Below are 24,538 nucleotides of genomic sequence, written 5' to 3'. Positions count from 1 at the left end.
TAGGCCCATACTGGTTAAGAAAGAAAAAGAATTATTTTTTCATATAGAATTATTAAGGCAAAAGCCCCAATAGATATAAAGCATTGACTGTCATTATCCAAAAAGCAATCACCTACATTCACATTCTCATGTCACAAAGCAAGCAGAATGGAAACATACCACAACCTGCACAGGACTAGAATCTCTGGCTGTAGACTGAAGGATGAATGGGAGGCCAACAGGGATCTCATGGATGCTGGTCCCAAGGAGTGATATGAAATCACCTGCCCTCCAGTATTACTACCTCACTATCTACCTGGGATGTTTGGTTGATATTAATACATCTTATTCTAGTAACTAATAGATAAAACAAATAGATAATTAATATATAGTTTTAGTTTTACAAATCATCATATTGAATGTACATATAATATCTTTATTACATCAAATTATGAACTTGGGGCCTTATAATAAATATGAAATTCAATAATCACAGTTTGAAACTTTGCATAATATTTGTTGTTCTGCACTTCAAAAGAGAGATGTATTTCAGTACAATTTTTCTTAATTTGAAACATGTCTCTTTAAATACCTTCAATGTTGAAACACAAATATTCACAGTACTAATTTTTCTTCTTTAATATATGAATTGAATTTAGAAGTACTTTGGTGGTTTGTAATATTTTTAGCAAAACAGAAAATTATTTTTACTACTTCTAGCTGTAAATTATCTGGCTTTGAGATACACTCAGAAACAGTCATTTAGCATAAGGGTAATTACCTCTTCTGAACCCTACCCTAATGCTCTATAATTTACAATAATATGTTTCAGAGCATCCAAATGAATTGTAAAGGCCTTTATTCTTAATTGCTTTTCCTCTGTTTTCAGGGATCTTCAGTCAATTAAACTGTTTTTGGCTATGCTTTCTAATGAGGCAGGAAATTGAAGAGTTCAGATATAAGCATGCATAAACCAAACACACATTTGCCATCTGCCAAGGCAAAGCCACAGCAGTCACTCTAACAAATGAGACCAAAGCTTGGCTTCTTTGGAGAATGGGCTCCTTACTATAATATAGACATTAATATTAATGTGATGATAAACTACGTGTTTTAGAGGAGGAAGGAAGACACACATGTCATCTGGCCCGTGTCTACTATTTCACAGATAAAATTTGTAAATATTTCAAAGACAGAAATTAATCTTCTCCGAATGCCCATGGAAATGTCTGATTATCCATTTTGTTGGTATAACTTCAATTTATTTCATTTTGCTACCCCATTATGGAAACAGAGAGCAGTTAATGAGTATTTCCTTTGGGAAATCAGTCATATTGTTACATATCAGCATTCAGGTTAAATAACTTTTACTCATAGGCTTCACAATCTATTTTGTAAATCTCTTTTTGGTTCCATTATTTCAGGGCTTTTCCATAAATGTCTCCTAAATGTGGAAATCAAAATTAAATACAGTTCTCTCCTAAAGGGCAAAAATATCAGAAGAGTAATTTCCTGTGATATTTTTATAATGATATTCTAGTTTCATTTTTAACTGTTAATTCAACAGTATCATTTGGTGGATTCATATTTATTTTGTGGTTCATTATGATCCAAAGGTGGTTACCACTTCATTTGTCTCTGTCTGAATCATTCGCCACCTTTATGAGTATGTTGCTTTGAACTATCATGGGTAAAGATGGTGGATTAAACACATGGATCTGCTTTAACTACCTCCTGAATCCTAGCAAAACAATCCTCTTAAAGGCATAAACAGACAAGAATGGGGGAGCATATGAAAGGAGACAATATCAGCACAATTTTGGGAGGTGAGAACCAGATGGTTGAGTGATACATTACTTAGCAAACTCAAGACAACTAAACTCTTAGACTAGAAGTAGAGGAATAACTTGATCTAAACTACAAAATCCTCAGAAGGCTTAGAATTGGCAGTACAAGTTACCTCTGGAAGTGGGGGTGAAAGAGGGGAACTAAAATAAGGAGCACGGATTGAAAGCCTGTTTTAGTAGTTGTTGAAATTCCTTTCTCTATAAAGCTGGGCAGGTGACTGTCCCCATCCCTAGCAAGATGCTGAAGGTTTATTATTATCTGAAAAGGGTAGTAGTCTGCCTCTGCACTGAGGAGCCCAGGCTCCATTGAGACTCAGGCTTCCAAACTGAAAATCTGAAGCAGCTGAGCTCGCAGCCAGGCAGGAAGTGAAATGTCTCCGCGGGAGAATCTGACCAGACTGAGAGGAAAGAGTTAAAGACACTGAAATTAAGGGTCCTTCACTTAAAAAGTCCAACTGGGCTACCCTGAGTGAAACTCGAGGTTGGCAAGCCCCACTGTTCACTCAGAGCTTTCAATCGGTTTTTAAAACCCTGCTCTTATGTATGCAGACATCCAAGGATTACTGGACACTGAGGAAATCCTATAAACTGAACAACAGAGTTGCAACCAAAAAAACAGAAAGCAGCAAATTGGAAGAAACGGAGACTATGTAGTGGAAAATATGTTTTTTAATTTTCTCTCTCTCTCTCTCTCTCTCTCTCTCTCTCTATAAAATCTCATCAATGATGTATATTTATCAGATGATGTGTATATAAATAAGTACATATACAAATATGTATATATAAATGAATATCTTACTTGTAGAGAGGTAAGAAAAGATGTTACAACCTTGGAATAAGAAAACAGGATCACACATATTTACACACATTCATATATATATGAAATATATGTATGAAAAATCAAGAAAACATAGGTAAGGGGATTTTCTGAACACTGAAAATCTAGAGGCAGAAACATTGTTTAGGAATACTTAGCCTTGATCTTTCTTTTCTCCCACAGCTGGAGGTGTGGGCTTGTTGGCCCCATGTCTGACTCAAGAACCGAGAGAGCCAGATGTTAGTACACATTTTTGCATAGGTTGGTAAATTCTTCCTGCATGTCGATGTAAATTCCCAAGCATAATAGGACAGTGTAATAGCAAGAATTAAACTTCTCAGATCTGGCAAGACCCTCCATTGTGTGGGCAGCATCACTGGCAGCTGGAAAGCCCTCCTAAAGCCAAATGCTAAGCTGAGACACATGGATGATATCTGTCCTTGTCCTGTGTGGTCACTTTACTAGCAAAAGGACTTGACTTGTTGGACAATCAAATTGGGGATTTAATTGAAGTTCAGAAAGGATATATATTCGTGCATAGGGATCAATCTGGAACCTAGACATGGGATTGGTGGAAAGACATCTCTTTCCGCCACAGTTAGGTTTGGGAAGGGGCACCAGGAAGTTGAAGGGAGGTTAGGTGGTCTGGAAAATAGCTCAAGGTGTGAGATTTGCAGGGTGTTGTATCAGTGGAGTCACCTGGGAAGCCCCAAAGGGGGTTAAAAAGCCACAAGAGGAGGGTTCAAAGTTTGGGTCATCCTGGTCTAGGGTTTCACTAGAGGGTGTAATCTGGACACTTGGGATGATAAAGTTGGAGAGCAGGATCTTCCAAGGACTCCCTCAAGCCCGGGCTGACAGTCTGCGACTTGCCGCTCGGAGAGAATGGCTCTCGAGGCTGCAGATGTGCAGGGGTGCGTGGAGCAGAGATAGCATTAGCTGTTGTTGACACTGTCTCTTGTGAAACCACTAAGAAAAAGGGAGGGAGACGGGTGCTACTTAAGTGTAGCAGTTAGCTGTCTGTACTACTTAACTTTAACTGCTTTAACATGTGAAAAATAATCTTTGCTTTTAGAGAAAAAGCTTTCTGAAAACGGTAACTGTGACCTTGGGGCTCTATGATTTGTGAAAATGGAGTTTTCTCTTTTCTTTTTTGTAAATGGTGTTCAGAAGCCATGGAAAAGGTGATTTCTAAGTGGAAAATTAAATGGAGTAAATCGAAATGATCTTGGGACAAATTAACTTAAATGCTAAATAACTAAATTCTGGGTTTCAGGCACAGTTTTGTTTGGGAGGACGGTTTTGCTGGACTAGTGTCAAGAGAGATAAAAGGAGAGGGATATCACACAGGGAGTCTCAGAGTTTAGAAGTCTCAGAAAATAGTTTCCTTATGGGTCACTTTAAAATATTGTTTTGAGGCTAAGACACCTGTGGTTTCTGAGGGACTACTAGCTCTGGTGGGGGTCCAGCCACTCGCCTGGACCTGGCCAGGCTGGAAGAGACAGAGAGGCAGTAGGAGAGATGGGTGTGAAGCCAGAGACCTGGGGAGGACGCTGCACCTGTCAGCTTCCAGGCAGGTGGGCTCTGACAGAGGAAGGAGGGGCAGGAACTCAGAGAGGAAGGATTCAGACTCAGAGGAGGAGCTTCTCAGAAAGCAGAAGCCTGGTGAGCCTGCCCCAAGACAGATGGAGAGTGGCCCAACTCCGCTGACCTGCCTCCTCAGAAGACTGATAGCCCTTCTTGAGAGGAGCCACAGAATGGCCTGGGAGCCTTCCCCAGGAGGAAGTAGAAGTGTCTCTTCTGCTGAATGCACAGGGCAGGCTGCCAGGGGCCACACCTTCATCCAGTGTCTGATGGACTTGTAAAACGAACACCTTCTATATCTCAGAAGCCCCCCCCCCTTTTTTTGTTTTCTGAGAATGCTTGGTTATATTTTCTGACATTCTTTTTTTTAATTTTTTTATTTTTTTGAGGCAGAGTCTTGCTCTGTCCCCTGGCTGGAGTGCAGTAGCGCGATCTCGGCTCACTGCAAGCTCCGCCTCCCGGGTTCTCGCCATTCTCCTGCCTCAGCCTCCCGAGTAGCTGGGACTACAGGCGCCTGCCACCGCGCCCGGCTAATTTTTGGTATTTTTAGTAGAGACAGGGTTTCACCGTGGTCTCGATCTCCTGACCTTGTGATCCGCCCGCCTCGGCCTCCCAAAGTGCTGGGATCACAGGCATGAGCCACCGCACCCGGCCTATTTTCTGACATTCTTAATCAGCTTCCGAAATATGGGTTAATTACTGACTATTAAATATATGATTTTATCTAAAGCCTCTTAAGAGATTGAAGTTCAGGATTAAAGCTCCCTGAGATAAAAGATAAATAAAGACACTAGAGCCCATAGAGATTAAGAGTTAAAGGAAAACTTTAGATTGCAATTCAAAAACACATATATGCTGACATTTCTCTTTTCATGATAGAGGTCAACTAAACGCATGGATACTATCTGAGATCCTAGATGTCCTCTCCCCAGGACTGCCTTTCATGGACATGCTACCTATGTCACATAGGGCCCCATGTTTAGTTTATGGCTTTGCTATTGCTGTCTTAAAATTCTTAATCATTTTTTAACAAGTGCACCAGCATTTTCACTGTGCACTGAACACTGCAAATTCTGTAGCCATGAGTATGTTCTTCAGTATTCCCCTGAAGAGCCTGAGATGTCTTTTTTCAAACAGTTGTCTTTTTTCAAACTTGCTGAGGGGGAAATGAGTGTTTGGATTGCAAAGTTTAGAGTGTAGTCCATAATGTTTGATTCAAGAGAAGAAAAGAAAGAAAGAAAGAAAGAAAGAAAGAAAGAAAGAAAGAAAGAAAGAAAGAAAGAAAGAAAGAAAGAAAGAAGGAAGAGAGAGAGGGAAGGAGGGAGGGAGGGAGGGAGGAAGGAAGGAAGGAAGGAACGAGAAAGAAAGACAGGAAGGAAGGAAGGAAGGAAGGAAGGAAAGAAGGAAGGGAGAAAAGACTTCCAAATACAAGGGCAACATTAAAATTACTGGTAGCTCAACAAAAGAGTGGACAAATGTATTAGTAAACTGTCATATCAGAGCATGATAAAGATACTTAGTAAAGATCAAGATAAATTAAAATCAACAGCATAAATTCTTGACCTTTAAAAAGCATTTTTTGCCAACATGGTGAAACCCCGTGTCTACTAAAAACACAAAAATTAGCCGGGTTTGTGGCGGGTGCCTGTAATCCCAGCTATTCAGGAGGCTGAGGCAGGAGAATCGCTTGAACCCAGGAGGCAGAGGTTGAAGTGGGCCGAGATCACGTCAATGCACTCCAGCCTGGGTGACAGAATGAGACTCCATCTCAAAAAACAAACCAACAAACAACAACAACAAAAAAAACATTTTTTTTTTTGGTTTTGTCATTAAAGTAGCTACAAGTCCCGGTGTTACTCTACTGTATTTCCAGTTCTCATATAAAACAAGACAATGTGCATCCAAGCACCAAGATTTCAGTCTCTACTGCTAATTATTATTTAAAATAATCAAGACTCCTTGGAGAAGAGCTGATTCCATGTTTGAAGCAATGGACTCAAGATCGACTTGGGGCATCTTATAATCTTTTTCCTTAAAAAATTCAACAATCTATTTTTGGCTTGTGGATGCTAAGCAAAGGAAGTAAGAACCATGAGAGCTAACATGGATTTATTTGTTAAATCTTACAGTTCAGAAGAGTGATTTTGATTTTAGCAAACCATTTGTCAAAATCACGTGATACTGTCAATTCCTTGCAAATAGACAAAGAAATGTAGGGTGAGTTTTAGGACAACGAAATGGATTCAGAGCTCACTAAATAATAGATTAGAAGATGATTTACAAGTGGACAGAAAGAATCCTGTGGCATTTAGAAAGACCTAATCCTTGACTCTTGGCTTTTTTAGTCAACATTTCTATCAACAACTAGAATGATGGCATGCTTATGAAATTTAGCATGACATAAAGTTATAGGGTCAGCCAACCTGCTCTACAAGAGACAACATTCCAAAAGACATCTTCAGGTTGGAACAAGATATGAACACAAATGTTTTGAAATTAATAAGAGGAAACATAAGATCACACACTTAGATTTAAAAAATAAACACGCAGTCCATAATGATAAACACCTCATTTAAAAATATTTTAACAAGGAAGATCCAGGGCTGTTAGTTAATTGAAAACTCAAAATGCATCAACAGAATAATACGGATGCCTTTTTCAAAAAACCAATACATCTTAGGATGAATTATTGAAGTATCTAGAGCAGGGGTCAGAACTTTCTCTGCAAGGGCCAGATAGTAAATATTTAAGTCTTTATGGACCATATTGTCACAGTTGCTCAGTCCTGTTGCTGTAGTGGGATAGCAGCCAGAGAAAAGAGGTAAAGGAATATGCATACTTTATTTATGGAAACAAATTCAAATTTCAGATAATTTTCACATGTCATGAAATATTCTTTTGATTTTTAAAAACTATTTTAAAATATAACTCATTCACACCGCTCCCGACCAAAAAGCAAAAACCATTCTCAGTTTGTAGGCTGTACAAAGCAGGTAGCAATGGCTTTGGCTAGGGGGTTCAGTTTGCTGACTTTGGTCTAAATAAAAAGACACTACTCTGCATTGGTCAAAATCTTCCTTGGTAAATGAGAGTCATTTATAAATTAAATGTTTCCCAGGGGTGATAATAGTGGAGGAGCTAGACACATTTACTTCATAAAAGAGAAAACTAAGGATAAGTATGAGGGATATGGAAAAATACTCAAAGGGCTGTCATGTGAGTACAAGCAGGAACTTTACCTGTGTTGTTTTACAGAGCAGGTATAATGAAAGGAAGTTCCAGGGAGGCAAAAGTTAACTTTGTGTAAAGAACAATTTTCATCAAACAGCTGTCCCATCATAAAATGGGCTGCCCCTTAAGGTTTTTGTGGCATGGCCGTCTTTCGAGAATGTTGCTGGAGGGATTCCCCATGGTAGATGGGAGGTGGGAATCAGTGAAAAATTCAAAAATGTTATTAAGAAAATCTAACCTTCAAAAATCCTTAGGACCTCTTGATTAATATACTTCTTTATTTCTTCAAATGAAACTGCATCAGCCTGAAGAAGAAAAAAAAAGGTATGTTAAAATAGAGCATAGCACAAATGAATAAAGAATAGAAATATTGGGTTGGAACTTCTGTAGAGATCCATTTATCAAGAAAAATGCTTTTGGCAGTTGACTATATTGGGCAATAAATATGTGTTGCTTTGACCAAATTCTGGGAAGAAGCTGAAGTGCATAATTGCTTTAAAAGCTATGGGCTGGAATCATAATCAGTGGTATCAACAGGTTTCCTATTAAATGGAGACACATGGCTTTATACAGTTAGGGAAGACATTCCTATTACTTCATTTTATAAGTTTAAATAATCTAAAAAGTGTAATCATGATGTTAGTAGTCTAACCACAATTTAACTTCTAACCAATCCCTGGATGGCAAAGTCAATGTCTAACTGATACAATGTATTTTCAAAGGAAGACAACCTGGAACAGAACTGCAAGTATGCTGGATTATTTTCAAAAATGTTGTATTCATGGGATAAAAGCAAGCTTTACCCATTTCATCATAAAGTTTATTCTGTAACTTACACATTGCAAGTATGTAGGTATTAAGTAATTTTCTTTTCTTAATTGGGATCTGGTAAAAGGAAGCAGGCAAATAATGTCAGCTGAATTTTCCACCTGTTGAAGTAAATCCACATGCATTTGACAAAGAATCTAACATTTATAACAGTAATGTTTTATTATAATACCTTGATATTTTTAAAAGAGTTATTATTTTTTTCTTGATGGTTAGAATTTCAAAGTATTTTATTACTCTTCATAGTTGGTGATTATTATCCAGGGGTGTATGTGTGGCATTAAAGACAATATGTTGAAGATTGGAGGTTGTGACAAAGGCAATAAGCCCCACTGCCAACTATCCACTTTGAGATATATACATGAACAAAAACCCTAACAGAAGATGGTCAGATGAGAGAGTTGGAAGCTCTATGGAAAATCGCCACGCAATATGAATTTAAGAATGAAGCAGAGCCTAATTAGATAGTGAGCCTTAATTTATAAACATTCCTGGGTAGGTTCCTCACCACTCTTCACTGAAAATTCCTCTATCCTGTCTGTGTGTAGATATGTGATAACAATATTGTTGTGGGGTTCCCTAACACAATGGTGCTAGTTCATTTGTAACAACAAACTGACTTAGAAAGCCAAAAAATAAAAATAAAAACAATCCAATGTGACGGGCTTATAAAGTGATGATTCCTGTAGGACAGAATAATTCCAAGAATGTTCTATTTCATTAATGAACTTTAGTTAATGCATCTAATACCAATTACTGACACAACGCCGAGAGCTGAAGTTACACAGGCTTTATTGAAGTAGAGTTTCAGGAGAGTGGGCAGAAATAAAGTATGAAAACTGTGTGAAAACTCAGTTTTGCTTTATATCTGGTATTGGTTGATTATCTGAGGAGAATGTGTCTTTAACTGCCCTACTTCACTTCAGGACCCTCCTTTCTTCCTAACATGGATATTTTCAGATTAAATTCCTCTGCAGAATAGCCACTCACCACTCCTCTTGAGGATTAATAAAGATATGGGCTTCCTTCACTAAACACTCTTGGCCTAAGTGGTTTCTACTTCAAAGCACTACTCATGGCAGATTTGTTGTTCTGATAGTCAACAAAATAGAGTATGAAACGGACACGTTTCATAGCAGTATGAAACAGGCATATGTGGTTTCTGTGTAGTGTAAGGAGACATTAGAGATAATACCTGTATTTAAAAGCACGGTTTTGAAGCCATCCAGACCTGGGTCTGATCCACTTAATAAATCTGTGACCTTGGGCAAGTCAATACTCATTTTATGCGTTTATAAAAGTCGGCTGAAAAGGATACCAATCCTTCCAGAATGATTATGAAGATCAAATGAGGTAATGTATAGTAAGTGCTTAGTAGAGGATCTGGCACATAACTTTAAATGACAGCTATTGTTGCCCTCACAGGGACCAGTTTAGGTTTGTTTTATTTATTTGGAAGGCATTATCATTGCTTTCATTGTAAAAGGGATACATGGTCAGTACAAGTCAGGAGCCCTGAAGCTCTTAGCACTACTTACCGGAATGCCAGGGATGCCAGGAGAGCCTGGAGGGCCTTGGTGGCCAGGGGATCCCATTGAGCCCTTGTTTCCTGGTGGACCAATAGGACCGATGGCCCCCTTCATGCCTGTAAGGCCTGGTTTTCCCCGTTCACCTTGTGGGCCTCTGTCTCCTGGAATCCCCTGATCACCCTGTTAAGGAAAAAAAAAATAATAAAGAATAATCTCTTCTAGCATTAGCTATAGTTGAGAGCAAAAGTTCTGGATTCATACTGGCACTTATTAGCTGTTGGGCCTTGGATAAATAACTTAAACTCTCTGTGTCCTAGCCTCCCCTCCTACAAAGGGGCATATTAATAGTATCCATTAAATAGGGCTATTTTCAGAACTGAATGAATTCACCCAAGTAAAGTGCTCAGAACAATGCCTGGCACCTTGGCAGTACTTAACATATAAAAGATAGTGAGAATGTTAGTTGTACTTGGTTGCCCATCTAGGATGATGGCAGTTTTGAGTGTCAATACCAGCTATCACTTGAGGTCTGGGTCTCCTTTGCAATGATAAAGGAAGATTGCCAAGAGGATCTCATTACTGAGACTTTTTACTTAAAAAAACTTCAGGACACTCAAAATCTCTCCTAAATCATGTGCTCTCCCCACCCGTGGCTTTTCCATTTGTTTCGTCTTTATTAGACGCTTCAGGTTTGTTTTCTGTATTTGTGCTTTACACTTGTATGCATGTGCATGTGTGTGCATGTTTGTGTGTGTGTGCACGTGAGTGTGATCCCTGTGCCCTAAATATATACCCACAGGAAGGTGAGAAGGGAGAGCCATTGAAAAGATCAAAGCAGGTGACTGGGGGGAGGATGTCACTGAGATCATTTACTTGATAGTATAAATGAACTATAGAAGAATCAGTTGGGCTGGGCACGGTGGCTCATGCCTGTAATCACAGCACTTTGGGAGGCTGAGGCGGGCAAATCACCTGAGGTCGGGAGTTCAAGACCAGCCTGACCAACATGGAGAAATCCCGTCTCTACTAAAAATACAAAACATTTAGCCAGGTGTGGTGGTACATGTCTGTAATCCCAGCTACTCAGGAGGCTGAGGCAGGAGAATCGCTTGAACCCAGGAGGTGGAGGTTGTGGTGAGCCGAGATCACACCATTGCACTCCAGCCTGGGCAACAAGAGCGAAACTCTGTCTTAAAAAGAAAACAAACATAAAACAAGAATCAGTTGAACAAGATGTTATAATTAATCAGTAAAATATTATATTAGATGTGACTAAATCTGATATGAAGTTTGCTTGATGCTGTTTTTTATCCTGGAATGTGTCTACTACTGTATGTGTTTGTGCAAGAGAGAATGAGAGAGAGAGAGAGAGAGAGAGAATGAGAGAGAGAGAGAGAGACGGATCATGGCAGTTGCTTCAGTAATAAATTTTCAAATATTCAGTTGCATAACTCCAGGAGGTCATCCTCACACCAAATATGATGGAATGATGCTTGAAGCTGCCCTATATCTCATTATATTATTCTTTTAACTATGACTACTCTGCAGAAGGCCAAACTCTATTTCTCTTGACTTAAAAAATAAAAATAAATGAACAGTTACAGAGATTTATGTGATCATAGAATCTGATATAGAAAGAAGCCATGTGGAAAGAAATAAAAGCAGTTGGGCCTAGTATCAATGCTACTGTCTTAGTTATAAAAATATATCTGCATACAAGTCTCACTCCAGCTCACATTTGGAGACATTTCTGAGATGACTAGAAAAAATATTAGCACACTTTGATCAATAATTAATATTCTGATCATGTGCAAGATAAATGCAATCTTCAACATATTAAAATTATTTTATAAGTTAGGTACAAAGATGTTCGTTGTAGTGATGTTTATTATTATGACAACTAGAAGGAATCCAAATGCCCAGCAGACCAGGTAAGTGAAATAAGGTATGGTCAAAGAGTAGAATAACATACAGCAATTAAAAGGCAGATACAGATTTATATTTACAGACAAGACAACATAATCAATATATATTATTAGGTGAAAAAAGTCACTTACAAGACAGTATAAGCTCCTTTTTGGAAAAGTATATGTTTATATTAATACATATAAATATATGTGTATATTATGTATTAGAGTGAGAGAGATGGAAATACGTCCAAATATCACAGGGCTTATCTCTGTGTAGTGGGATAAGGTAGATTTTTAAAATTTCCTTTTAAATTTACATCATCTATATTTTCACATTTCCTTCAGTTATTATGGATGACTTGTACAATAATAAATAAAAGTTAGCAAACTAGACACCAGTATACAAACATATGTGCCCACACTCACATACAATAGCAACCCTTAATAGAATTACACTGAGTAACAATGTTTGAGTAACTTCTTGCAGTGGCATGACTCTACTAGAAATTAATTCTATTAATTCTAGTGGAAATTAATTGTAGTAGAAGTTAATTCTAGTAGAAATTAATTCTACTAGAAAATGTTGAGGTTCATTAAAGGAAATAAAGAGAAATTGCAATAATGACATTAACGCTCCAAATAACACAAAAACATATAACATAATTGGCATTACTAGTAACTTCACTATACTTTCAGTTACCCTTTCCATTTCTGTAACCCCTCACACCACCTTCTTTACTCTAGTTAGTTTTTCTGTATGTCAGCAGCTCTCAGTTGCAGTGATTTTGCTTCCCAAGAAGCATTTGGTGATGTCCAGAGACACTTTTGGTTGTCACAGTTGGAGGGATGGTGGTGCTACTGCATCTAGTGGATGAAGGTCATGGATGCTGCTAAGCATTTTACAATTCCAAAAGAGCCAACCACAACAATTATCTGTCCCTGAATAATCACAGTGCTGAGGTTGAGAAACCTTACTCTAGATAAAAAGAATATGGGTGATGGTTATAGTAGAGATATATGTCTGAGACAGGAGGATAATAAAGCTTTCCTAATTTAAATAGCAAAGTATACTTGGCTGGGTACAAAGGCCAACTACATAGATGTAACCATATAACTTGCTCTGAGTCCTTTGTCATATTTAATATCTACTAGAGATCTTGGATCACCTACACCCTAGCCTTTATAGATTTGGTGATTTGCAGGGGTCTACACACATAATTGTGTGACTCAAATGATGGGACAGTTGTAACAGACTTGCATAAAAATCACAATAGTAATATACATACACGTTCTCCTTTGGGGCCTCTGTCTCCAGGCTTACCCATGATGCCCTGAAAAAGAGATACCAACATGAAAATCACTCCTTGCCAAGATTTTTCATCAGTCTGATTGATCTAAATGTTGGTAGGTATTCTGGATGCAGTATCCATTATAATTTTTATTTTAAATTATATTTCCCATACCTGAGCACCTGGTATTCCATCTTTTCCATTTATTCCCTATAAAGAAAAAAAGGATTAATATTTCTAATTCTGCATTAACATAGTTAAACACAACAAAAGAGTAAAGTTTCAAGGACAGTTCCTTAATCATATTTCTACTGAGAGCTTGGTAAAGCAAGATGGTAAAATGGAAAACAAATAGAATCAGACAGTCCTGAGTTCAGATTCTGACTCTGTCACTTACTCGTCCCATTAACCTTTTTGGGCAATTTACTTAACCTCAATAGCATCAGCCTCTTCACTAGTGAGGAAAATAAATAACCTTAAAACTAAGAATTAAGTGAAATAACATGAAAAATGCATGGTCCTCTATAAATAGTGAACAAAGATTATTTTCCTTTTTTATTTTTCTGTTAGGTCATCCTGAGAAATAAGAAGGTGCCTCATGGCATAGGTGGCTGGAGTATGACATTTTTGTTACCTTCTAACAGGTTTTCCAGCACAGAGTATCATTCTCAGTCAATGGTCTCAGTTGCTGCTGGGGAAATTTCATAACATGGCCAGAGTATGATTGTACTATGAAATAAACTGTCAGAAATTGTTATTTTTCAGTCAGGAATATGAAAGAAAAGCAAGAAATGTATAATCATGGTTTTTGGCAGTATTAAATAGTTACTTTTTATTAGAAAACTGGAAGTTTCTTGAACTTTAATAGGGAGTTCTAGAAGTGATAATGAAGCCTAGTCCTGCTTAAAGATTTTAAGACCGAGAGAACTATTGGCTGGGAGATATAAGAAGGAAAAGTATTTGAGGTCAAATCAAATACCTAGGGCCCAACAGCAGGTGTGTTTTTGAGATCTGATTTGAAGAGGAAGATCAAGGTGAAGAATATGATTTCTTAGCCAGCAGGCAATTGCATGGACATGCTCCTCTAAAAGCCCGAGGGACTTTTATTGTGCTGGAATGGATTCTGTGGGATGGAACTGCAAAGAACTGCTATAAATTACGCTGAAATCTGTCACAGTTGACAACCCAACCATAGTTCGCCAACCTTTCTGAACCATCCTGGGAATTATTGAGAGTACGTTAACTAAGAACATGTTACCTGAAGTGTATGGTTCAAAGAATTTATTACATTCAGACACACGAGGAACAAAGATAAAGCTGATTAAGGAGAGGATGTGAAAGAAACAGCTGTGTCACTTGAATAAAAGAAGATAAATCTAGTGTAAAAGTGTAGTTCATGTTTTTGGTAACAATATAAGAAAAGAAGTAACCCTATAACCTGTTTTTTGTCTCCAGTAATTTATCAAAGACTATCATGAGTGTTCTCTTTTGTATAGGAAGGTGTTACTTTCTATCCGCAGGGAAGCCCTGCTTTCAGAGATTTTTACAATAACTCATATATATTTGCTCCTCTCTACCCTCATTTCATTCATCTGGCAGAGCCCCATTCCTGAGTACATCCAACTTTCTGCCTACCTCATGTCTGCATCTGAGCAGCAGAGTGGCTGAAGAAAACCATGTATCTTTGCTCGCTTGTTCCAACCTAAATGTACGACAGCAGATTGCAAGCAGCCCCCTCAGCATTACCAGGTCATCCTACTGTATTTCTCAATTTGACTCCCCTTCTATCTTTCCAGAAGTACTCTTTCACACATTTTCCTGTCTCTTCCAACCTCCATCATCACCTCCCCACTCCTCACACTTGGATGACCTCCATTCTTCGTTCACTAATAAACAAAAGAGACCCCTCTCACCATCCCTCCACCAGTTGCATCAATCTTCATGGATTTGCACCCCAACTTTGGCACCCCCACACCCCACAGTTAGGAAGGGTGACATGCCCCTGTTCCCAGTTAAGACCATTCCCACTTGTGAGTATACCAGTTCTACTCAAAGTAGTCTTCACTCTCCTTTGTCATCAAATTTTTCTCTCTCAACTGGATCATTCTTACCAAGATACTAAAATGCGGTGATCTCTCCCACCAATGACCTCCACATTTCTAATGCAGTAGAGAATTGTCAGCCCTCATGTTACTTATCTGTTTGTTGATCACTCCTTTCTCCTTTCTCTTAAAACAGTTCACTTGACATCCAGGAAACCTCACTTGCCTGATTTTCTTCCCGTCTCTCTGGCTGCAGTTTCTTAGCCTTCTTTGTCGGGTCCTCTTCCTAACAGTTGAAGTGCTCTCTTCCCTTACTATCCACAGTGACTCCACTTTTCCAGGCTCAGGTTTAGATCCCCTAATTGGTCTCACCAATCCTGGTCTCTCCTAAATATTCACTGTGTACTTGACATCTCCACCTGAATATCTACTAGTGCTTCAACATGAACACATCCAAAACAGAACTCTCGGCTCTCCCTCCCAATCCCACCTACTTACCTTCGTCTGCCCCATTTCACCAAACAGCAGCACTCTCACACTGTTGCTCAGACCCTACACCACAGCTGTGATTGGTCTCTTTCCCTCACACTTTGCTAGATTAGTCTACCAGCAAGTTTTCTTGCTTGCTGTCTCTCCCTTCAATGTACATCCTAAGTTCCTCTACTCATGGCTGTTCCCACTGTCATTACTTCTTGTGGAGACGATGGAGATGTTTTCTTACTGCTCTGTCTTCCTCTACCCTGCTCCCTACAGCCTACTCTCCACACAATGTCAGAGTGGTCCTGAAAATGTTCAATCATTTTCATTCTTTGCTACAAAAGCTCCAGTGGATTTCCATCATATTTCAAATGAAATCCCAACTTCATTCCCTGGTTTGGAAGTTCTTCATGGTCTGGCCACTGCCTACATCTCCCTCTGTATGTTTCCCACTCTTCCTTCACTTCGTTCATTCCTGACTTCATGCCTTTTGATGAGGTCCTTGACCTCATCAGGCTCGTTTCTCTCCCAGCCATTTCTTTTTCCTGAGACAATGGTCCCCTGACCGTCCCATGGCTTGACTTCTCACTTTATGCAGGTTTCTGCTCAAATTGCAGGCAAATCTTCTCTGAGCTCACTATTTGAACAATATTCCAGAGCTTTACTTTACTTATACCTTCTTCTACTTGAAACTGTGTGTGTGTGTGTGTGTGTGTGTGTGTGTGTGTTTATCCGTTTTCCTATAGTAGAATGCAAAAGCTATGAATTGTTAGCACCTAGATCAGTGCCTAGCATGTAGGAGGTATTCAAGAAATATCTGGTGATGAACGAATTGCTTTTTGCATAATCTCCTGGGGACTCAATGGCAGGCTTTAATGATATGCCTTGCAGGGGATGGGAATGATGAGGTAAGAGGGGGCAGTGAATTAAACTAATACTATTGAGTACCTCCCATAGCCAGGCACTGGAAATGCTTTCCATATGTCATGGCACTTAAGTGACTCATAAAATCCTTTGAGCCGTAATTCAGACCCAGATCTTCCTGACTCTAAATTGCATTTTCTTCATGTTGTCTTCTGTGGGGAAATGGTGGCCACCAACCCTGAAGGTTTCACAGAGGTGCCGAACTGGCCTCTTGAATTCTGTGCTGCTTGTTCACCTCGCCTTCTTTCCCGTACACACCACAGCAAATAAATCAGCAGTGACCTTCTATAAAGCGTAACTCCGAGAGTGAGGTGTGTTTTATTCATCTTAGATCCCCTCGCTAAAGGCCCACACATTTTCAGCAAACAGCAGTGACTAGATGAATTTATGTGACTGAATTAGTCAGAATGATTATTACAATGTCACATCAACACCACAGATCAGTAACCAAGAGCTCTTTTAGGACATAAGGGGATGAGACATTCACCAGTAGTGATTTAGGAAAGTGTAAGAAAACAAGGCCTATATACAAAGGAGGAAATTTGAGAAAATAACTTCTACTTTGGGATTTGGCTTAACATACAGGTATTACATCTATAAGTCTTTGCTTTCTTTATACTTTAGGACGTGACAGGCCATTATATTTTCTTTAAGTCTGTTGAAAACATTAGGCTTAAAAAATAATGAGTCAGATTTCCTGACACTTAAAACTCTCACCGTTTTCAACACTGTTTAAGACATAAAGATACCACACACAGATCTAGGAAACTCAGTGAGAACTTCCGCCCATGCCATCAAAAATCCATCTGCACAATCTTCTTAGTTCTTAGAAACTGCTTATTCAAATCTCAGAATTTCTGAGGTGGTAGATGAGGAGATAATGTTAGAGCATTTCTCTAAGTAGCATATTTCAAATAGTAAGAAGTACTTACTGGCTTTCCTGAGGGTCCTTCTGGTCCAGGGAAACCTATATCTCCAACAGGTCCTCTCTCACCCTATAAACACATCCACAGACAAAAATTAATTGCCAAGAAATGTTTTAAAACTGCATGCAAGTACAACACAAGTACAACTGTCATGAAAGCAACTGCCAACTCACCGGTTCCCCTGGAACTCCTGGAGGCCCTGGGGCTCCAGGTTTCCCCTGGCAAGGCAATTGAAGAGAAATGTTAGGAGCCAAATTGCTGAACGACACCATACGCTTCTCTTCCCCCAACCCCAATTGAGTTTAAAGTGCTCCCAAGGATGATGCTCTCCAGTGGCATTTCTAGCCAGGTGTGGTGGCTCACGTCTGGAATCCCAGCACTTTGGGATGCCGAGGTGAGTGGATCACTTGAGGTCAGGAGTTCGAGACTAGCCTGGTCAACATGGTGAAACCCTGTCTCTACTAAAAATATTACAAAAATTACCCAGGCATGGGGGCTCATGTCTGTAATCCCAGCTACTCGGGAGCCTGAGGCAGGAGAATCACTTGAACCTGGGAGGTGGAGGTTGCAGTGAACTGAGATCATGCCATTGCACTCCAGCCTGGGTGACAGAGTGAGACTCCGTCTCAATAAATAAATAAATAAAGTGGCATTTCTAAGGGGACAGAGTCTGGGGAACATACAGTCAACTCCACAGGCCGTAAGTTTCAGACTGGGGTGCAGTTCTTTAAATACATATTTGTGTGGATGGTGGAGAGTAGGAGAGGAGAATACTTTTGAAAATATTAGCCCAAAGTATCATCACTATTGGAAATCCCTCTTGTGCTTATTTTCCTGGCAGCTCCTCTTTACTTTGGGAGTGGAGAAATGCGCACAAAGCATCAAAGAAGTTTTTTTTCTAGGCTTTGAGTTTCACAAGACAGTTTTTAAGTTCATAGTAAGACAACCTGAAAAAATCATGTTTGATTTGAAAAGCCATGTTTTGTTCGCAGGAAAAGAAACAGATTAGTTTGTGTCACTACACCGTGGCTTGGACGACTGATCCTGGAGCAGACAGACCACAGGAAGGGATGAGAGGGGCAGATGGTCCAGTGGAGACTGAAAGCACACAAGGCCCAAGTGTGCAGGCGAGGCTTGTGGGGTTGCCTCTGAGAAGGAACCACCTCCTGTCCCTTGGACCTAATGTGGCTGGGAAAGACAGACGACATGGGATGTAGGTGTGGGGCTGAGACCTGAGAAAGCCAAGTAGGTTTTGGAGAAATATGAAAAGAAATGGGCTTTTTCCAACTTGCTGCTTAGAATTCTGGAAGAAGATCCCTCCATAGGTACAGATACGGTGCTGAGTGGCAAAGCTAGGCAGACAGAGAGTTAGAGAGAGCATCCCTGGGTCCCCATAGCTTGTGTGTGCTGAAGTTGTTGGGGGCCTGAGTGGGAAGATGTGTTAGAGCTGAGAAGGCCAATGTCCTGAAGATTCTTACTGTGGGACATGGCGGGTATGGAGGGCTCGGGCATTGGGATCTGAGACGAAGAGATCAGGGACATTGATGGAAGTCATCCCTAAGGTCAGGTAGGACCAGCAGAGAACTCAGAGCATCCAGGGGAGAGCGTGCTGACCAGGAGCCCCACCACCCCACCACCAGCACTCACAGGCACTTCCTCCTGCAAACCCACATGCCATCCTCAGAGAAAGGCAAAGAAAGAAGCTCTAGGGGAAATCCCTGGTTAGCCCTGAATATACTGGAAAGGGATAGACTGATCTGTTCTAGAAGAGCAGGATTGGGTCCCCTTGGTAATCAGCTGAGTGACCAGTGTGTCTGCGTGGGCAAGCCCCAGCCTTGCTTCAACTAGAACAATCACCATTTTTCAAAAAAATTTTTTATCATGGTAAAATATACATAACCTAAAGTTTACCCTCTAAACCATTTTTAAGTGTACACTTAAGTGGCACTAAGTACATTCACACTGTCATCTAGCCATCACCATAGTCTATTTCTAGATTCTTTTAACGATTTTATCTTCTGAGTCACAGAAGGGCCAGTTATAAAAATCAAATATGCATCTTTAACTGAACGTATTTGTAGTATGTAAATTTTTTACCCTTTCCTATTTATGTAATTGTCAGTCAATGCTTCTATTTTATATTATTTTTTGAGACAGGGTCTTGCTCTGTTGCCCAGGCTGGAGTACAGTGACACGATCTTAGCTCACTGCAGCCTTTGCCTCCCATGCTCAAGTGATCCTCCCACCTCAGCCTCCAAGCAGTGAGATTAAAGGTGCCCAGCTAATTTCTGCACTTTTTGCAGAGAGAGTTTTGCCATGTTGCCCAGGTTGGTCTCTAACTCCTGGGCTCAAGTGTTCTGCCCAGCTTGGCCTCCCAGACTGCTGGGATTACATGCGTGAATCCACCGTGCCTAGTCAGTTTATGTTTTTAATTATGACATATGAAAACTGCTTTTTAAATAAATATATCAGATCTCAGACATCCAACTAAGTGGCAGGCTAGCCTCTTATCTCAATAATGCTGCCTCTTTGAAAAACATATTTGGAATTTCTCATTTGGATTGCCTGTTGCCACTGTTGCACGTCTTTTAAATACTTTCGATGGTGGCCAGTATTTTTTCCTAGAAGATAAGCTTAATTTAGGGTAATAGCAAAATGTAATTTGTAGACACACCTGGGTGAATACAATGAAAAAATTAAGCTTTATTTTGTCACAAGGAAACAAAAATTCAAATCACAGGATGTGAGTATAAGAGGAACAGGTTGTAAGGGTTCTCTAAGTACACTTCCAGAAACTGATTTCCAAATATGTTGCTGGCAATGGCTGTGAGTGGGGCAGTGGTGAGGGAATAGAATTAAGTGTGTAGTCAACTTTCAAGAATACTTCCTTTTATAAAAAATTTGGAAGGGCTTTTCAAAGAAGATATTTTCATGCTACTTTTACAGTCATACACATATTTGACTTGATCTATAATGGCTAAGTAAGGGAATGTCATCATCTACAAAGGATGCAGATGATGGATGAGGCTCTATTTTGTGTTGTTAGACTTAGAAGTTAATGGAGTGAAGCAAAGTGGCTCTGAGTACTTTGTGGGATGGCAGTGGGTGATGAGCCGGGCTTTGGGTGGTGCTGGGTGTCAGTAGATCTCAGTGGGTGACTGTGGGTGGTGATTTTAGGGCCCTTATCTTATCTTCTTATTTTCTTGTGATACAAGCCCATGGTTTCCATTGACTTTCCTGTAATGTTATCCTGGACCTGCCCTGCAGGGGCACCTAGAAAGACGATAAATGGCCTCTTATTCATAAAGCATGACCACAAAATTTTAATTAAAGCATCATGAATGAAGATCAGAATGATCTCTAGGGTTCAGAGAAATAATTTCAGCCTTTCCTGGAGCACTTCCTATTCATTTGAAAAGACCTTGATGAGATTAAAACGTTTGACACTAGAGAGCAACAAAAATGATTGAGAGGATTGAAGGGCTAGTTTACGAGGAAACATTAGCAGCAATAGAGCTCTGCTAATAACACCGGGCTAAGGAATAACTCAGGCAGATTGCAACTTAATACAAGGAACTTGAAGTACATGCCTGAGGATAAGAACTCTGTCTTTTGAAGACTGAGAAACCTTGAAATATGACAAGAATAGAGAAACACAATAAACTCTCCAAAGCTGTGCTCATAAATTAATGTATAGTAACTGGGTTTCCTCTCCCCTCCATGAAAGTGGCTTGGGAAGAAAATAAAAGAGGACAAAAAACAAACAAAAAAAATTAAGAAATAGAGGATTCTGGAGGTGGAAAATACAGGTGGCATTATTTATGAAACTAGAATTGTTAGGAACCTAATGCCATGGGAGTTATGGTATGCTCGCCTGCCCGTCTCGATCCCTGGCCACAGGTGTATCATGGAGATAGAACCGTTTACCTGTGAAAATTATGTGAAATAATCTGAACTCACCGACATCCCTGCTATTCCCGGGGGACCTGCTGGGCCTCGATCTCCCTGTTAGGATTTAAAAATATTGCTACTTTAATGACATCAATGAAGTCTTTAGTTATGAAATTAATTCTCAAATAATAATTTGGATTTGGTAAAGCTTTCCTTCGGATCTGATAAGTGTTACTGATATTAGCTGGGGTGAAGCTAGTGTGTAGATGGAAAAATAGCAAACTGAGTGGCTAATTGCCAGCTGAACTTGTTACAGCTTTTTTATTTTCCATAAAACTAAAGTAAATAATAGTTTTAATGAAAGCAAGCATAGATGTTATCATTTCTGTGACCTATTTTAATGTCCCTTTACATACTTATAGCTAAAATCAGTCAATATTTTTATTCCACATGTTCAAAAGATAATTACTCTTACTCAAAAGATTAAGCACTTTGAGTGTCTTCCAACAAGCTTTTCCTATCCTTGTCTCATTGGATGTAGAGTTAGAATAAAATGATCTACAGCTAATGATTTGTAGTTCTCATTTGGCCAATTAGAAGATCCTTTGAACTGCTCTGAACAACAGAGTGACTCAACTTCTTTTAAGAGCCGATGTGATATTTTAGATAAAGCTGACAATGCTAAAAATACTAACGACTATATATATGGGATAATAAAATGGCAATTTCATTGGGCAGAAACTGAATTTAAAAAACTTCATAACTTTACTCAGGGACATAAAAGGCTTGATTTAATGAAGAGATATGCTTTGTTCTTGGAGAGCAAGACAATGTTGTAAAGGTGTCATTGCTAACTAAACTAATTTATAAATTTAATGCAATTCTTGCAAAATTGCAGTTTGATCAAATGATACTAAAGTTTACTTGGGATAATAACTTGAGAGGATAAAAAAATTAAAAATGAATAATAAAGAGATACTAGTAATATCAACATTTAAACATATAATAAATAAAGCTATAATGGAATATTGGCATAAGATTAAGTAGCATATCAATATACTATAACAGAAATATCAGAAACAGACTAGCATTTATAACAGGATTTTATTTAACAAATAGTTCTAATAATTGGATAATTTCTTTGAAAAAAGTTTGATTCTTCTCTTTATATTATATCCCATATGAATTCCACATAGATTTATATAAAAATAAAATAATATAAACTATAAAAGAGTTCAAAGAATATATTAGTGATACTCTGATCTTGGTTGAAAATAAAAGTAAAAGTCATTTTGTGCATAAAAGCAAAACAAGAAATCATAAAGAAAAATAGTGTTAGATTTGACTACATTAAGGTTATATTTACAATAAGATTCAACATAAAAATGAAAGGCAAAGACCAACTAGGATGAAAACTCCAACACATAAGATAGAAGTAATGTCTTTAAGATATGAAGCATAACCATCCTCAAAAAGAAAAAAATAACTAATAGAAAAATTGGGTAAAGGACATAAACAGGCAATACACATCAATTTCCCTCTGTTCCTTTTGAATTATGAAATTTTCATTTTTAAAATTAATATATTAGAACTTTTCATTCAATGAAATAGTTGCATGCCTCACGCCTCTCATTCCTTAACCACTATCGTCGAACAAACTTGCCTCTTATTTTCATAGTTACACCTGGCACTTTGTCAATAAAAATATTTTTTGCCCATCCATAATCTCAATTTCATGCGTTCCAACTTTGGACCACCATTCCACATTATTCTAACTCACTCTTTGAGTACCTTGAACCCCTAAACCCTAATCCATTGATGGTACACATTTGTTATCTTTCACTCCCTGGATGGCCTCTCCCTCTTTTTTTGCCTAGTTAAAATACCATGGTTACTTGTTATAATCAATCCCTTGTGCATGCCAATAAGCCAATAAGGGTCTTGTCCCATTATTCCTTCCAGTACTCATCTGTCAAAAGCAGAACATTGTTTAAATCCAACTCCCCTCCTATTCTGTGTCTTTACCTGAATGTCTGAACATGGCTGGAAAAGCACATGTAGTCCTGTGTTTTTTTTTTTTTTTTGAGGTGGAGTCTCGCTCTGTTGCCCAGGCTAGAGTGCGATGGCAAGATCTTGGCTCACTGCAACCTCTGCCTCCTGGGTTCAAACAATTCTCCTGCCTCAGTTTCCTGAGTAGCCAGGATTACAGGTGCCTGCCACGATGCTTGGCTAATTTTTGGTAGAGATGGGGTTTCACCATGTTGGCCAGGCTAGTCTTGAACTCCTGACCTCAGGTGATCTGCCCGCCTGGCCTCCCAGAGTGCTGGGATTACAGGCGTGAGCCACTGTGCCCTGCCAGCACACGTAGTCTTGTTGAGAAGTCTCACTTCTGTTCATGACCATGAACCTCAAGAGGGTCCTTAGAGCTGAGCACTAATCACACTTCTGAGGTCCCTGAACCCTCTCTCTTTCCTAGAGGACCTTCTCCCTAAATCCCCAACCTCTTTCCCTACTTTGCTCTTGGATAATGGTCTTGCTTCCTCTTTATCTTAGAAAATTTGAGCAATCAGAAAACAACTTTTGTAGACTCCATCCAATACATCTTCCCACCTGTCAGCCTCTGCCCCATACTCTGCTTTCTCCCCTTTCACTGTAGATAAACTATTCTCTCTGAAGCCAAACCCTCCATATATGCACTAGGTCCCCTCCCCTCTAGGCTACTTAAAGACATTGGTTGCGCACTCTCTCCTCTCTCTCCAGCATCATCATCCCCATCTTCCCCTCTACTGAGTCATTCCTTTAGCATATAAGCAGTCTGATATTTCTATTATCTTCAAAATCTATCTGAAAACGGTGACCCTACTTCCTCTAGTAGCCTCTGGCCTATTTATTTGCTAGCCTTTGTAGCAAAACTCTGTGAGCATTATTTATACTGACTTGCTGTCTCTATTTTCTTTCCTTGTTCTCTCTTAAATCCATTCAAGTCCACAGTTGCTCCTACAATATAGTGAAATAATAATTTCTCTGGTCAAGGTCATCCATGACCTCTACATTGCTAAATCCAATGTTCAATACTTGACCTTTCTACCTGGCCCCATCCCCATTCTACTTGACCTATCTGCAGTATTTGAGACAGGTGATCACTCCTTTGCCCTTGATTCATTATTCTCTCTTGGATTATAGGATACCAAGTTTTTCTCCTACCTCCCTGGTTACTTCTTAGTCTTCCTTGCTCCTTCCTCCTTTTCTTCTTGATCTCCTAATACT

The 24,538-nt window shown here is 39.2% G+C and overlaps 1 protein-coding gene across 4 annotated transcripts in view; it reads right to left on the bottom strand.

Moving 5' to 3' along the window:
- The window catches only part of COL19A1 (collagen type XIX alpha 1 chain), a 336,630-nt gene that overhangs the window by 18,869 nt on the left and 293,223 nt on the right, over positions 1-24,538 (bottom strand). For all 4 annotated transcript variants that reach the window (XM_050789707.1, XM_050789711.1, XM_050789708.1 and 1 more), the window contains 7 exons: positions 21,341-21,385; positions 17,554-17,598; positions 17,387-17,449; positions 13,186-13,221; positions 13,009-13,053; positions 9,822-9,992; positions 7,694-7,760 (listed from right to left, as the gene is read on the bottom strand). In XM_050789707.1, coding sequence (XP_050645664.1) covers positions 7,694-7,760; positions 9,822-9,992; positions 13,009-13,053; positions 13,186-13,221; positions 17,387-17,449; positions 17,554-17,598; positions 21,341-21,385 — 472 coding nt within the window. The remainder of the gene's footprint in view (positions 1-7,693; positions 7,761-9,821; positions 9,993-13,008; positions 13,054-13,185; positions 13,222-17,386; positions 17,450-17,553; positions 17,599-21,340; positions 21,386-24,538) is intronic.

The sequence above is a fragment of the Macaca thibetana genome, chromosome 4 (genome assembly GCF_024542745.1).
Source record: "Macaca thibetana thibetana isolate TM-01 chromosome 4, ASM2454274v1, whole genome shotgun sequence".
Lineage (NCBI taxonomy): Eukaryota > Metazoa > Chordata > Mammalia > Primates > Cercopithecidae > Macaca > Macaca thibetana.
This window is presented reverse-complemented; position numbering and strand designations above follow the sequence as displayed.